Below are 17569 nucleotides of genomic sequence, written 5' to 3' on the forward strand. Positions count from 1 at the left end.
CGGTTACGGGTTGGAGCGTACATGATTCGAACCCTGCTTCTGCTTCTCATACGCGCATATAACGAAGTGTCCCAAACACACTTAGCAATTCAATTCAATTGAATTCAATTCGTTTTATTCACTCCAGCCACACGATCTGTGTGTAACAGGAGGTCAATCAAACAAATACATATAGATGACAGAACAGAGATACATCAATGGGACTAATTCACATAATAATGTTCTACAAGTTTAGCAATAATACATACATTACACATATACATACCCTACATCCTTACATTATTATGTACTGTAACATAATAATTTCCGTACATACTTTACATACCCGTGTAAATACATTACATTACATACATACATACATTATTCTACATAACTACATAACTACATTACATTACATACATTATGCACATTACATTCATACATTATTCTCAATACATTACATATATTATACACATTACATACAAACATTACATTTATTAATATATACGTATACATAGGCCTATATACAATGCATACATACACCTATATGCACTGTACATATCCTACAGACACGCACACATACATAAGTATGAAATAACTATAAACACGCGTACATATATGTACAAACACACATGCATGTACATGTATATAAGTATGAAATAAGTATAAACACATACGCATACCAATATAGGGTACAACATGGTGACCATTTATATAATTGCTTAGATGACGTACATCAAGCCTAAAAAACATTTTTACCTCAAGTCGCATGTTCAGGCAAATGTAGTTTCACCTGTATAGCCGGAACTGAGAAACAATGAAGATCACGATTTCTTTCAGAAGTTGACCCCAATGGACTACCATACTCTTCAAAAGGGAACAAATTAATTCATCGCAAATAAGTCGTTCAAACAATGACTTCTTTGCCTGTTGTTGACAGGCAAATAACAATATACTCTGATGATTGATCACTGTAAGTCACGTAGTAATCATTTATCAAGTTAGCCAATGGAGGGCAAGGTAACAAATGAATGAATTCGACTGTCCAATCACCAATTATATCGGCATCTCATGCATAATGAATTCAGTTCAGACACTTATTTTGTTGATTTATTTTGTGTCATTATTCAACTAGATACAAACAGCTAAATAATCTGAGAAGTCTGCAACAACACCATAATCCTCGACAGCCAAGGGATGTCCAATCCTCTGGATAATATAAATACTGCACGGTGCAAAAAACGTGCGAATATTTATCTGTCAAAAAGCTAACGAACATGTATAACTGCTTCCTAAAGTCAAAACATATGTTTTAAGGTAAGAGGAACGAAGTTTCATTAACAGATTTAAGATTGACTTTTTTTTTTATTTCACTCAGAGTTTGTAACATCTGTCACATTGCGAGGAGACACAATTTATTAATTCTAATCAAATGTGAATTGGAACAATGTTGCTTCTGACACTCACTAAATTACTGCTTGTTAAGCTGAGTGTTGGGATACCAGAAAGGGTTGCTTCCATTGATGTTACAAATTACAGAATCTTAAGGACTATTGGACTTCATGGGTGTATGAAAGGATGTCTGTCATATCGGGATTGCGAAGCCATGGCTTATCATAAGAGTAGCTTAACATGCTATTTACGTCGAGGAACCATGGAACCAAGAACGACCCGACATGTTGAATGGTTCAGATGACTTTAATGTCCATGCCGGAAGTGTTTGTAACATTTTATCAAGCAAAAGGGTTGTATGTCTCAATATCAAATATGGCGACCCGCCAATGGTAGAGAATGCAACTCTTAAATTAGACAGTACTGTTATCGACTATGCCTGTGACGACACTATTCAGTCGATACTTTGTCAGGCAGACAGACTCTGGACAACCCCACAGTTTACATTCTAGCTTCCTCACTATTCAGTTGATTCTTTGTCAGGCAAACAGACACTGGACAACCATGTTGGTTAAATGCTGCATAGGTGCACGTCTGATCCGAGTCAGGGCCATCGAAGAAGGTGATACACCAATAAACGACACCAATTACAAGGGGAGTTCCATACTGACGCTGTATTCCTCTCTGGGGCGTATTAGTACTGATGGGAGTCTTGTGACCCTATATATGCTTCCTTTTCACATATTTATGAACATGACCTAAGTACAATTCCTTTTTGTATTTTTAAAAGAAAGGAATCAAAATAAAAGCTTCATACTAGTATTTGTCTTTACTTCCTGTGTTTGTTAGTGCTGAAGTTATATTTGAATCAATATCATGCATGTGTCTAATGCATTATAATAATGTCGCTCTAATTAAAATTAGATCTTCTTTAATTTGTCGATTCCAGTAGACCGTCAAAACATTTGGACAGTGTGTAAAGACTTCCTCAGGCAGTGTACTAGTTTTTTAAAATCATAATCATTTTCTTTCAATAACATTACGACTACGAGGCCGCGCTGTGCTTATTTTATGGCAGTTTGCCCAAGTATGGCACAAATATCACACAAATATATTTTCTTGTGTCTGGTAGTCGATAGTCGGGATATACACGTGAAGGATATGCACAATATGCACATTAGTACTGATTTATGCTCCATAGTTCATGTGCTGGCGACAACGTCTGTGTCTGATTAACTGGAATTAGATAAACATATTTTAATTACTTTTAAATAAAAGATAACCTATTTTGATGCGTATAGCTCATAGTTATCAGTACATATATGGTATTTGATGACAATTAGTCAGTTTTCTATATAAACATAATAGGGCCTACAGAACTGATTCATAAAATATAGAAGACTCTTATTAAAAATAGGAATGTTCTAACTGATGATCACAAATTTGCCGAGGGTATTGTGTGGCCAAATTGTAGAATATCCTCATATACCTCTAAAAAGGAGTATTTTCTCTCAAACTTCGACTTTTTATTATAATTTTACAATTAAATTTTCTCTCGTGATTTTGAGAAATATGTTGGATGAAACTCGTAACTGGAAATCAATTATCCATTCCGCATAAAATACGTGATACTGTAAGCGCAAACCCGTTGTTTACATTCTTTATAGTAAGCCACCATGTTTTCTGAAAATAACATTACAATTCACCCATAAAATAGTAATTACATTTTCACAGTGACGTCACAAAGTTTTATTGCGTTGGTAGTGATGTAATACAGCCTCAGGCGACTCGAGTCCATTGCATTGGATAAACCAGCACCATTACGCCCGTAGGTTTGCCTGTGGGTCTTCAACCACAATCCATTGTATTTTGACGCTAAATGAAGTAAGAAATCGCACATTACCCTGCACACTAAATCCTACGTCTTCTTATGCCAGGAACATTTTTTTTTTTTTTTTTTTGCAACACCCCAGTGAACTCAATCATCCCTGAAATTTCAAAATGGATTGGTATATTCTTTGATTAAAATGAGCCTTAATGTATCTTCAGGGGTGAATGAGTTCAGGATCTGTTCTAGTGAAAAGTCAGCATTTTTGATGACTAACTTTTTATCAAATATACTTTTTTGGAAATAAGAATTCATACCAAAATTTTATGAAATGTAATAAAAATAATATATGTGCTTGATTTAGAGCTATTATGAATCAAATTTTGAAGAAGAAATGACCTCATTTTTTCACAATAATATTAATCAAAATATTAATACATTTGACTTAAACTTAAGTTTAAAGTTACCCCATCAAATGATCAAAAATAAATCTTTGAACTGTATAATGTTCGTTCCCATGCAAATAAAAGAAAGGTCTTCTATTTGGTAATCAGTAAACTGCAGTTTGTTCAATGTTGTGACAAATCATGTGAAACATATAAATGATATACAAACTCATTTTAATTAAATGTGATCTTAAAATAGACAATCAACAACAAAACTTGAAACTTTATACCGTATTCGCCGTAATCAGTGCCCTTCCCCCTATAAACGTCCCTCCCCTTTTCTGGAGAAGAGTTTAAGTGTCATAAACGCCTCAATCCCATGCAATTAACAATGTTTTACAATATCAGCATTGTATCCCATATTACATAAACTTGCGAGTCCTTTGCATGAGAATCATGACATGATAATTGGTCTCAAAGGATAAAAGACATATGCATGGCTACTGTAACAGATTAATGTACTACAGTACAGAAATATTTAAAATATGTTTAACTTTTTTCGGCCATATATTTCATTTTGATTTATTAATAAACGCCTCACATCCTTTGTTGCGATTATTTAAGCCCCCCAACCCGGTGCTGATTACAGCAGTTGCAATTCAAAATTACCCGGTGCTGATTACAGCAGTTGCAATTCAAAATTAATGTTATGTAGACCATTTACTATTTACTAAATCTCATTTTACCATTAGTAGTATGTAATGCATTAATGTATATGCTTATTGATTACAAAGCCTTCTGATATATAACTTGTGATAATGCTACATTTTTTGTACCTTTATGTTATAAATATATGTTGTTAAAAACCTTTACATTTCCTGGTCACATATAAACATGTATTATAATTGTTGATCATTATAAACTTTGTTTGCAGTTATGAGCTATAGACTGATATTTTATGCGATTCCTTCAAGCTTGTTTTATTTAAATATACCTAGACCGTATATTCAAACAATGCAGATTTAACCATTGTTCAATGTTGATAAAATACAATGGTTATACATATATAGCGAGTGCGTGATACACGTACAACGACTATAGACAATGTTAGTTTATTAATAACCTACCGGATGCGATTTAATGCACATTATCACTGATATAATTTGGGTGTAAATGCCTGCACAATTCATATCCTGGACGGTACTTCAACTTAAGTAGTGTCTTACGTACAATGATCCATAAACAGAACAAATTGATATGGAAAGACCATCCACTTTCTTTATTGGAGATAACGTTACTATCGAAAAACTGAATATATCAATCAACCATGTTTCTACTATCAAAATTGGTGAGCAGTCGACTTCTGTAGAAACAACAGCTTCAGCTTCAGAAAGTAGTTTATCGAGAGAACCAACAGAAGAACACTCCGATTATACTGAATACAGAAAATTGGCAGACGGCATTCAAAAAGATATCTACGAAGGAAAATCTTTAGGTCCACGCAGTGATTGCCTTCAGGAATGTAGAGAAAGAATATCTCAAAACTTGAAAACAGAATATTATAACATTTTCTTTGGTATAAGTGAAGGTCACGCCGATAAGCTAAGAACAACCTCAGATTTAACAGAAGGCTTGGCAGACCACGACATTTATAAATGTTTGGAGTTGTTTGTCCCGCATACTTCTTTCCCGAAACTTGCAAGAATAACATACCTATTCAGGTAAGACAATTGCACTGTATATTACAACTATAATAGGTTTTAATTGGCATTTTGCTGTAAATAACGACAAACCATATATCATAGGACATGGATCAATTTACAAAAACACTTCAATTTTCTTTCGTCTTTTTGGCTAGTTTCTATCAAGTTACAATTTGCAGATTTAAAATTACAGAAAATACTTTGCAGTTAACCTATTTAAACTTTTAGGTACGTTTACCAGGGCTACCATAACTGAACTAATTATAGAAAGAAATAACAAAAGGATCTATCTTTTTAGGCACGCGGCAGCACTAGCAGTGTCTGGGAACGTGGAATTAGCAAAGAAGGAGGCAGACGAAGGATATAAGGCTCTACGCCCATATCTAGAAGCAGAACGTCATGCAAAAACCATCACTAGTTGTTTGTACGGGCGTGTAAATGTTTACCTCGGATGGTTCAGTGCCATGGCAGCAAAAGGTCAAACAAGTAGACAGAGCATGAAAGACAATATCTTCCCGCTAATCAATGAGGGACTTGACTATGTGGAGAAAATAAAAGATAGCAACAGTGAGAATAAACATCGTTGGATAAGAATGTTTCTGGTGAAAAGAGCATTCGTCTACCTGAATATCGGTCTTCTTGGTGAGGATATATATGACACAGAAGAACTTCATATAACAGAATCGGATAGGACAGAAGCCAAGAAATGTTTGGATGATGTTAAAACACATTATTGGAAAACTGAGGAGAGCAGAAGATTAATGCTATATAACCGCGCTGAAGCAAAGTTGCTTTGGATCGAAGGTTACAAGCAAGAAGGTATCGAAATACTGAGCGCTGCATTAGAAATTGCGGCAGGGTTCAAACGAGAGAAAAGCATTTATCAACCAATTCTTACGAAATGGAACAAGGAAATTGGCTACAAAAGATTAAAATCAAAGTAGTTAGTTGTGTAGCACAAATTTTCATTTTTGCTCATATACATGGGTTTTTGTTTGTTTATTTTGTTTCATATTACGTATTTCTCATATGATAGACAACAAAATTTATCTCCATTACGGAAATTCAGCTGCAAATTGTTATACACTTATAGTTTCCATACATAACTGCCATGTGGTTGCCATAAATGGTAGTCTATGGAAAATGAAATATCTAATACACATAGAACACTGAAATGGATCGTGGAGAGCATCGGTTGGTATGGTGTTCCGTTTTGTGGCAAAATTAAAGTAATAATATTATTTTCAAAGCTAAATTTTCGTTTGGGTATGAAATATTTTTGGCTTATTGTTCTAGTTGAATGTTTGATAACTACTGTCAAAACGTTGAATGTTTTGTAAATTGATAAGACAGTGTTTTATTTATCTGCTTTATTCGTTGTGTACTGTAAACATCTGTATTGTCAGGAGTGCTTAAAGTTTCGCATTCTGCAAGAGTAAACATATCGCGTCGGGTTTTTTTTCGGTTTTTTTTTTCTCTCAATTTTATTTTTTTTTTTTTTTGGCGATAGATAGACTGTGAGATTTTGGTCAATAAGTTCAAAAATTCACCAAATTTTACACGACATGGAAATTTTTGCGATGAAAAAAACACTCTTTAGTGAAAACCATCCTAATCTTCACAGTGTTGAATTCATTTAATTGAATAGTCGGGCATTGAAACCGGTCTAAATGCATTTGTTAGCATTCCAAAAGTGCTTATATATCAAACTGACGGCCAAGTTCTGCTAACGTTGTCAAGCTCTGACCATTGAAATTATGTCAGCTCGAAAAATAAATTTCTGAGAGCGGCAAGGCTGCATGAGAATGTCAACAGGACATATATATAGCCAGCCGGGAGGACGTTTTAGGATTCCTATCATATCAATTATTCTTTTTACATACAAAGCGATTTTGATTGGAAGTTTTATTTTTGTATTTCATAAGAAATTTTACTGGATATATCAATTCCATTTTACCGACTTTAGCCTTCCTTTGGCCGACTATTTATTTTAAGTACATTGTATAATCAAATCGGTTAGTATTGTATGTACTAGGCTTCCTATTAGTATTTCGTGAAGGGAAAACGAAGTTATATATACTTGTTTGTTCTACTTGTTTTATCTAAAAGCTTCATTTGTTATAATGACATGTAATTAAATGTGAAAGAATATCTTTCTAAATCTAAAATGAAAAAAAAATCAATAATTAACACATGTTCAAACATGATGAAGTCATAAATTAATGCGTTGATAGACAATAGTTTTGATTACAAATGCCATAATGTATGTTGTGAAACCGAGATGAAGCAAAATTGTTTTAGGTTGAAAGCTAACAATAGAAATGCGTAAAATTCCGTTTACAACAATTGAAATCGATTACATAGTTCAATACAATTGAAAACTGTAATACTATCAAAAAATTTGGTTCGGCCTTTCACTTTCACTTTTTCTTTTATTGATAAGTTTAACTGTATCCATGTTTCTCTCTCTCTCTCTTGAATATGTTTCATTGACATGCAAGTTTAACTGTATATTATTGTTGCGACTTTTCCTTCGTTAAATACGTAACTTGAATACAATTTGTTATTACCGATTGCTTTTTATTTGTAAAATACCACAGTCTTCCGAAATACATGTACGCACTAAACTCTCTCTCTCTCTCTCTCTCTCTCTCTCTCTCTCTCTAAAATCTTGTAAATATGTAAATATGTATATTTTGCCATTTTTGTATTCTTTGTTATAAAATTGATTATAATTCTGTAGGGAGAGGGCTTCATATAAGTTGGAAAACTTATGCCCAATCCCATTGTATTTAAAAATTACACAATAAAATATGTTTAAATCAAATGTACGCACTATGTACTACATAACGCTACGCACCGCATATGGGAGGCCGTCCTTACACGACCTGGCTGTTAACAGGGCGTTCATCAATCAAACAAACAAATCTGTATTTCTTGTGGATTAAATGCCAATATACCTAATAAATATGATCCATACACATTAAAATTAAATGTTGGTTTAAAATAGAGCATCGATAAAATGCTAAATCAAAGCCACACTGTCACACACAACAGATGGAATGTTGTTTCAAGTGGGGAATCTGAAGCTGAAATATGTAAAAAGAACAAGAGGCCCAAAGGGCCTTAACGGTCATCTGACTACCTTGGCAATAGTAAAATTAATTATATATGGTGTCACTTTGTCAGGACCATGTCAGGATCATTTTCAATTTCTTTCAACAAATTTTATTTCAAACAAGAGGCCCAAGGGCCTTAACATATAGGAAATTAATTAGATATAGTGTCATGGTAGCCATCTTCGATTTGTGATCAACCAGAGATGTAACAATACTTTGTCGGGCCCATGTCAGGATCATTTCATGCAAGTTTCAGCCAAATCGCACCGGTAGAACTTGAGAAGAAGTTCGAAATATGTTTTCAAGATGGCGGCTGTGGCGGCCATCTTGGATTTCGGATCAACCCGAAAAATAACAACACTTTGTCAGGACCATGTCAGGATCATTTCATGCAAGTTTCAGTCAAATCGCACCGGTAGAACTTGAGAAGAAGTTCAAAATGTGTTTTCAAGATGGCGGCTGTGGCGGCCATCTTGGGTTTCGTATCAACCTAAAAAATAACAACACTTTGTCAGGACCATGTCAGGATCATTTCATGCAAGTTTCAGCCAAATCGCACCGGTAGAACTTGAGAAGAAGTTCAAAATGTGTTTTCAAGATGGCGGCTGTGGTGGCCATCTTGGATTTCGGATCGACCCGAAAAATAACAACACTTTGTCGGGACCATGTCAGGATCATTTCATGCAAGTTTCAGTCAAATCGCACCGGTAGAACTTGAGAAGAAGTTCAAAATGTGTTTTCAAGATGGCGGCTGTGGCGGCCATCTTGGATTTCGGATCGACCCGAAAAATAACAACACTTTGTCGGGACCATGTCAGGATCATTTCATGCAAGTTTCAGCCAAATCGCACCGGTAGAACTTGAGAAGAAGTTCAAAATGTGTTTTCAAGATGGCGGCTGTGGCGGCCATCTTGGATTTCGGATCGACCCGAAAAATAACAACACTTTGTCGGTACCATGTCAGGATCATTTCATGCAAGTTTCAGCCAAATCGCACCAGTAGAACTTGAGAAGAAGTTCAAAATGTGTTTTCAAGATGGCGGCTGTGGCGGCCATCTTGGATTTCGGATCGACCCGAAAAATAACAACACTTTGTCGGGACCATGTCAGGATCATTTCATGCAAGTTTCAGCCAAATCGCACCAGTAGAACTTGAGAAGAAGTTCAAAATGTGTTTTCAAGATGGCGGCTGTGGCGGCCATCTTGGATTTCGGATCGACCCGAAAAATAACAACACTTTGTCGGGACCATGACAGGATCATTTCATGCAAGTTTCAGCCAAATCGCACCGGTAGAACTTGAGAAGAAGTTCAAAATGTGTTTTCAAGATGGCGGCTGTGGCGGCCATCTTGGATTTCGGATCGACCCGAAAAATAACAACACTTTGTCGGGACCATGTCAGGATCATTTCATGCAAGTTTCAGTCAAATCGCACCGGTAGAACTTGAGAAGAAGTTCAAAATGTGTTTTCAAGATGGCGGCTGTGGCGGCCATCTTGGGTTTCGTATCAACCTAAAAAATAACAACACTTTGTCAGGACCATGTCAGGATCATTTCATGCAAGTTTCAGTCAAATCGCACCGGTAGAACTTGAGAAGAAGTTCAAAATGTGTTTTCAAGATGGCGGCTGTGGTGGCCATCTTGGATTTCGGATCGACCCGAAAAATAACAACACTTTGGCGGGACCATGCCAGGATCATTTCATGCAAGTTTCAGTCAAATCGCACCGGTAGAACTTGAGAAGAAGTTCAAAATGTGTTTTCAAGATGGCGGCTGTGGTGGCCATCTTGGAGTTCGGATCGACCCGAAAAATAACAACACTTTGTCGGGACCATGTCAGGATCATTTCATGCAAGTTTCAGCCAAATCGCACCAGTAGAACTTGAGAAGAAGTTCAAAATGTGTTTTCAAGATGGCGGCTGTGGCGGCCATCTTGGATTTCGGATCAACCCGAAAAATAACAACACTTTGTCAGGACCATGTCAGGATCATTTCATGCAAGTTTCAGTCAAATCGCACCGGTAGAACTTGAGAAGAAGTTCAAAATGTGTTTTCAAGATGGCGGCTGTGGCGGCCATCTTGGATTTCGGATCGACCCGAAAAATAACAACACTTTGTCGGGACCATGTCAGGATCATTTCATGCAAGTTTCAGCCAAATCGCACTGGTAGAACTTGAGAAGAAGTTCAAAATGTGAAAAGTTAACGCACGGCGCACGGCGGACGGCGGACGGCGCACGGCGGACGACGACGGACGAAACATGATGACTATAGGTAAAAAGAAAAATAGATTCGTTTTCTTCAACCACTTTACGGTTTGATTTCCACAAGGACGGTCCGCGATGTTTAAGCACACTTGTAAATCAATGTTTAAGACATTCACTTTTGGCAAATCAGTAACATCTGGAAGTTCATGCTTGATCAGTCAAAGATATTTTAATAAATCATTAGCCTGGTAACATTACTCTTGTAACAGTAAAACCTTTGACCTTTTTGACTTGAAAAGAAGTTCGAAACAATAAGTTGTTCTAACTTTAAGATGTTCCACCGCTGAGAAATGGTATTTTTTTTTTACTTTCAAAAACGGGACCAGACGATTTAGTATTTTTTCTTAGTTACAAAAGTTACTTACTTTACACCATTATCACCATTGAAAAGTTTGAGCTTCCAATTTTACTTCAAGGTAAAAATATTAAAAAAAAATTAATTGCATCCCGAAAAAAATCCGTGGCACTATATCATATATGGAATGAAGTACTAATTGCGCATGCACCAAAGGGAAATAAATTATTTTATCTTAAGTTTTATGTTAATGAGATATATACATACACGATCAGACACCAATTATTGTTCAAATGATGAACATCATTTATGCTTTGTCGGTGGTGGAGCATCTTTAATAAGGTCATCTGTAGAGGTTTGAGTTTGATCAGCACCTCGACAATCTTATATTGACTTAATATGACATATAACAGGGAAGCATATTTACTTAATATAGATTTGGTTGTGATATTGTCATTTGACCTTAAAGGCCCACTACCTTTCTGAAACGGTTTTTGATTTTTAAAATGGGAATGTAAAACGAGATTGATAATTTTGTCGAGTTGCAAAAGTTATTAACTTAACGTTAATACTACACTTTTTATCACCTCCTAAACAATTTAATTAAAATAGATAAAATGTTAACTTTCATAACGCGGGTCGTCTTATGTTTCCCCCGTCGTCCAAAATACCGCGCGGTAGTTGGCTATCACTGCGGCAGACGGTAAAACAGCGAAATAACTCTCCATTGTTATCATATATTATGCAGGAAATCTTGCAGATGTTTGGTGTTGTAACCTCATCTTAGGCCATCGGTATATATTTTCTGAGGTTAATAATGTTTTTAAGAAATCTATATATTTTGCTCCCCGGAAAGGTAGTGGGCCTTTAAGGCCTGAATATCAGTCCAAGCATTTTTAACTTGAGTCTATGGGCAAACTTTAGTTATTGTAAATAAACCTCAGTGTGGACATTGCTGCTTTTAGTAGGAGACATCAAACCCAATCACAAGTGTGATAACAAAAATAATCAAAGTACTACTTCTACAATCAAAATAAGCTTTATTGGTATAAGGATTTAAACTGCTAATTTGGGCTACGTGACAATATGAATATAAAACATGGAATTCATATCATTACAAAATAAAACAAAAACTATTTGTAAACAGAGACAGGATGAAATTAAAGTTATAAGCATGTTAATTTAACCTGGTTTCCAAATCAAGTTATTTACAATCAAGTTTAACTGTATAACTTGTACTGTTGGCAAGATGGTCATGACCTATTTGTAAAATCTGTCCGTACATGGGAGATGCTGAAACAAAGTTAGGCTTTACTTAGGGGATATTTGTGGAACTGTATGCGCCTAAGTAAAGTACAGTATTAACCGAAATGTTATGCTTGTTTCTATGCGTATATGTATTACACCAACTTGCCCAAGTACATGTACATGTATACCAGACGGCAAAACTTCAACTTATTTGGTTTTGTAACCTCATCTTTGGCCATATTATGTTATAATTGTTTTAAAATAACTTTTATTCTTTTGTTTCGGAAAGGTAACCGAGTGGCCCTTTCAATGCTTTCATGAATCATTCTTCAAAAATGAATTGCCATCAGAACTATGGCAGCTGACTGTGAACAGAACAATTCGTCAAGCTTCCTATTATTGCTTCCTAACAAATAATGCTGTATGGTAGCCTTCTTAGCTTTTTGTGAAGATAAAACTTGTTATAACTTTATTATCATCATTGGAAAAACCAGGTTAAGATTTTACAGCATACATGTATCAAATAAAGATGAAATAAAATAATCAGAGAAATAAATCTTGTAGAAATAAATTCAAATACACAATAATATAAATTAAAATATGAATACATTTGACTAAAACTTGAAGATTAAAACAAAATCTTTGAATTGTATAATGTAAAATTATCAGCACAAATGAGTGGCATTTAGAAACACTTAATAGGTAAACATATCAAAATAAAATAAAAATAAATTTCTAGGATAAAACTACAAAACTTTTCTTATTAAACTATAAAGAAATTAAATGATGGAATTCATTCATATGCAAATAAAAGAAAGATCTACCGTTTGGTAGTCAGTAAACTGCAGTTTGTTCAATGTTGTGACAAATCACATGAAACATCAAAATGATATACAAATTAAACTCATCTCAATTAAATGTGATCTTACAATAGACAATTAACAACAAAACTTGAAATTTAAAAGTTGCAATTAAAATTAACTTTGTGTAGACCAATTACTAAATCTCATTTTACCATTAACAGTATGTAATGCATTCATGTAAATGTTTATTGATTATAAAGCCTTCTGATATATAACTTTTGCAGTTTTGTATTGATGATAATGCTACATAAATGCTATAACTTGCAATCAAAACTACCATACATACATAGATAAATGTTGTTGAAAACTTTTACAGCTCATGTTCACATACAAAAATGTATTGTTTTATCATTTTAAACTTTGTTTACAACTTTAATTTATAGTATATACAGATATATACTTTCACCCACACAAACCTCAATCACTGTTGGTTTGAAGTTAGATATAACAAATTCAGGAGAAACTTGAAGCACTGAAAAAATTAATATGGAAATGATATTGGTAATGGATTTAATGTTTTGATATGAAAACAGCATTGTAACAGCACTTTACTATGGGAGATAATACAAAAGTAGAACTTGTATTTTTTTTTTTATTGATTTTTGTTTTACACCTTCTACGTCAATGCAAGAGTGTGGCTATTTATAATTACAGATGTGATATGCAAAGTCTGGATATTGTGTGGGGAAAAAAAGCCAAAAGTTTCTAGAGGAAAAAGCCAGAGTTATCAGGATGAGGCGAATAGCCCACAATGGCACTATTACTCAATGTTACTACTTAGAGGACTAGCTACATTGTAAATGTAGTCAGGAGGCAGAATTTCCAACTTACTTCTACTCCATATCTTTACATAGCATATGTATAGATCATGAGCAACACACTCAAATAATGCAAGTGTCTATTATATATATACTTTCAAGCAAATGTTCTTTACCGATGTATAAATAAATAGTGACTTTATATAATTGTTTGTACTAGAATACACATAATATCACATATGAGACTAGGAGAATGAGTATGAGACTAAGCTAAATGTATTTTAAAAGTAGAAATCCTAGACCTAATGATAAAACAGTCTGTGCATATTCATTATTCAAAATGTAGCAAATACTATCATAAAGCCTTGAGAATTTTTTTTTTGGAAAATCTAAGTACATTTAGGTACCTGTACATGTTTGCCACCTGCATGGCATACTATTGCAATTAAATTGGCTAAATTGTTTATTGGATACAGTATATGTATCGGCAATCAACTAATATCTACCAGGCTAAATCTCTTACAGAAATTTACATACAAGAAAACAACATGTAAATACAACTTCAAAACTTAAAAATTAAATTCACCCATAACACAACTAAATGCTATATATATAATTATTTTGTTCTATTCATTAATGAAAACCAAAAACATTTCTTCTTGCACAAACTGGCCAAGTTAAACAATAACTAACATATATACACAGTGGTGATTGTATAGGACTAGGCAAAAGATTTTATTAGCTTTAGAAAGATAAAGGAATCTATTATCTTTTTACAACATTTGATGAATAAATAAAACTTTTATGCTAAATAATGCTAATTAGATACAATACATTTACTATGTACAATGTACCAAAATAAAACTATCTTTTCTTTATTTAGTAATGGTTAATTAAGTTAAACAAAGAAGATACCTAATACGACGAAATCTCCACAGGGATCTGACAAATATCTGCAGCTAGAAAGTGTACTACTGAAGGTAAACTAAAAGTTGCAATTGAGATGGAGATTTGTCCAAAAAGTCCAAACACTACAAACTATAAATCAAACATAGCTAAAAACAATATTGGCAAACAGAACTAAAGTGGAACACAATCCACTAAAAATTACAAAACACTCATAATTAATCATCCAACCATTCACAATGTACTCAGGACAGGTTATAAATTACATAAAACACCATACAGTGTACATGTAAACATTTCAGAAATATTCCTGACCCAAATACAGATGTTATAAGCTTATACAATGTATATAGTAGAGCAGAACTGAAGTATTTTGACTATTTTGTGTCTAATGGATGCAGTATACTGTACAATTTAACAAAACATTTTACATAGATTTTGGCCTGATCTATAAAACCTATATGGGTGTATACATGGTCTGACCCCCTGCTGCTTCGTCCCCATCTTCTTTTAGACAGTCTCTTACAAACATCAAACATTTGTTAGCGTACGGTTCTGGATACTCCCTCAGTATGGACACATGTTTTGATGTTTCCCAACACTCTGACTGAATGTGAAGTTTTAGCTTGTCCTTCCTGTAGTTGACAATCTCTTCAACATCTGTGTGTGGAATGATTTCATCTGATTTGGAATACAAATACAACTGTGGCCAACGTGCCTTGTCTTCTTTAATGTACTCGTACACTGAATAGGGGTTAACGGTGATGCCAGTTGATCTGTTAAAAATTCTTGACAAAAACAGATATATTCTTAAAAAGAACAGATAAGTCACCATTCCTATGAAATATGCCATTCTCATGAAACTTGAATTTCCTGTAGAGAGAGCAAAAGCTTGTGCAGCTTTGATAAGTCTGCGTTTTCCTGGAGCACTATCAACAATCAATCCCTTCACTTTCAACTTGGAGAATTTTCTGCCTTCTTTGGAATGAAGTATCCTGGAGATCTCTGAGTACACAAAAGCGCCATTATTACTGAAGATGTGGAAGAAGACAGGACTCTCCTCCAAGTTGAAGTCACCAATCAAATCCAGTACTCGGACTCCTATTCCATGGAGAAGATGTGGCTTGAAGAATGTTATTTCTCGTGGTGGAATGTAGCGAATAGTAATGCACCTGTAGAACAAAAATAAGCAAGAGTCATTATATTTATACCTTTCACCATTACAGCACATAAAGAAAATACATTGGGTAATGAAAAATTGTTCATGTTTTTACATTTATTTACAAGAAAAATAAAACAAACATGGGGCAAAAGACAATCATAAATGCTAAAAAAATTTCATACCTTTTCAATTTTTTATAACATGATTATTTAACATTAGGAAATCCGTAAATTCTATAAAATCTGGATCATCTATTACAATTACTCAAAATGGCAGCCATTATAATTGCAAAGCTTGTGACATCCATCAGCTATAGATAAGCCTATTTAACATTAAAAACTTTAGTTAATCATTTACAGTTGTAAGCAGTATTTGTTTATGGGGTGTTGGTTAGGGGGTCAGAGAGTGGTCACTCTCATGCTAAAATTAACCTAGCATGTATACAAATATGGTGGTGAAAATAAAATGGAGGGGTTTATGGAATACAGAAATTTAGACTCTCCTCCTGGGAGACAATAAAAGGCTTTAAAATACGGGAGGTTTTGTCTCATGCCGGGAGGTATGGCATGTATGCAAAGAATATGTGAATTCATCTAGTGAGTAACCAGTATATACTGGTAACTGGCATAGATCTATGAGGAATATCAACATAATGTACTTTAAATTAGGAAGGAAAAGAATTTGCTACATGTACTGTAAATTTACATTGTACCAATTTCGCAAGGGATACAGTGTTTTTATCACCCTTTTAACCAAAATTCTTTTAAGCATGAACAAACCAAAAAGTGGAGAGGATAATTGTATAAGAACAGTCATATAATGTATTAGCATTAGCTACATACATATGTACATGTTGGTCAGTGACATATGTATGTACATGTATCCGTCAAGGGTGGACAAAAAGTGCAAATCTTGCAAAAAAAAAAAAAAAAACTAACAAAAAATAGCCTACACTTTCACTGTATTTAACGTAACTTAAAGCTAAGTTCGCCCCCGAAAATCCACCACAAGACAACATAAGCATCATTAGTGATGTTTAGGCATATCTTATGAAAAGCAGAACTACTCAGTCAACTGCAGTAGTGCGAATAAAAAAAAACAGTGTTAACATGGGGTCATAGCAATGTACGATACATCCTGTTTGAAAACCTCCAGACATATTTGTCACTTAAAATACGCTTGCGTCGTTTGTTTGTTATACGGAAATAACACGCTGCAATGCAAGGTCAGCGGAAGAAAGGGTGCACAACATATCTTATACACACCTATTTTGTTCGTATATTTTGCTATACTTTGCAAGATACTGGTCTTTACAACCTGCCCAACCAATCAGAATGACAACTGGTTCAACGACTTCTTCGCTAACATCGACAAAATCATGCAACAAATCTGCATCTTCATCATCGAAAACATCTCCTGAAGTTGGTGTAGGAAAAGTTATGTGGTAGTCAAGCTCTAGATCGTCCTCTCCCTTCTCCATGTTGGATTGCTACAATACCGGAAACGATAACGTGTGATTTGATTGGCCGATACGTAAAAAATTCAACCAATGAAAATTACTGTTGCAATATGACATTTCAATATGGCCGTGTAGCAACAAATATCAACAACATTTCTCTGGGAACCTTAATATTGCAGGAAACACATGTTCAGTACCAAAATGC

General features: G+C 34.5%; 2 protein-coding genes across 2 annotated transcripts; one reads left to right on the plus strand and one right to left on the minus strand.

The window, feature by feature from the left end:
• Nucleotides 1-4574: 4574 nt before the first annotated feature.
• Nucleotides 4575-7906, plus strand: LOC138325310 (uncharacterized). Its single transcript, XM_069270869.1, has 2 exons — nucleotides 4575-5306; nucleotides 5587-7906. Exons 1-2 carry the CDS (start codon nucleotides 4843-4845, stop codon nucleotides 6230-6232), a joined length of 1110 nt encoding a protein of 369 aa, XP_069126970.1. The 5' UTR covers nucleotides 4575-4842; the 3' UTR covers nucleotides 6233-7906.
• A 4934-nt stretch (nucleotides 7907-12840) lies between these two features.
• Nucleotides 12841-17385, minus strand: LOC138325312 (transmembrane protein 53-like). Its single transcript, XM_069270871.1, has 2 exons — nucleotides 17171-17385; nucleotides 12841-15915 (listed from the first exon to the last, which is right to left on the minus strand). The coding sequence occupies exons 1-2, from the start codon at nucleotides 17383-17385 to the stop codon at nucleotides 15201-15203; spliced, it is 930 nt and encodes a 309-aa protein (XP_069126972.1). The 3' UTR covers nucleotides 12841-15200.
• Between the last annotated feature and the right edge of the window lie 184 nt (nucleotides 17386-17569).

This window comes from Argopecten irradians, chromosome 6 (assembly GCF_041381155.1).
Source record: "Argopecten irradians isolate NY chromosome 6, Ai_NY, whole genome shotgun sequence".
Taxonomy (NCBI): domain Eukaryota; kingdom Metazoa; phylum Mollusca; class Bivalvia; order Pectinida; family Pectinidae; genus Argopecten; species Argopecten irradians.

Coding starts and splice junctions, on each gene's coding strand:
- LOC138325310 (XM_069270869.1), top strand. CDS start 4,843: ATGGAAAGACCATCCACTTTCTTTATTGGAGATAACGTTACTATCGAA. Junction 5,307..5,586: donor AGAATAACATACCTATTCAG/GTAAGACAATTG, acceptor CTATCTTTTTAG/GCACGCGGCAGCACTAGCAG.
- LOC138325312 (XM_069270871.1), bottom strand. CDS start 17,385: ATGGAGAAGGGAGAGGACGATCTAGAGCTTGACTACCACATAACTTTT. Junction 15,916..17,170: donor AAAATATACGAACAAAATAG/GTGTGTATAAGA, acceptor TTTGTTCTACAG/GTGCATTACTATTCGCTACA.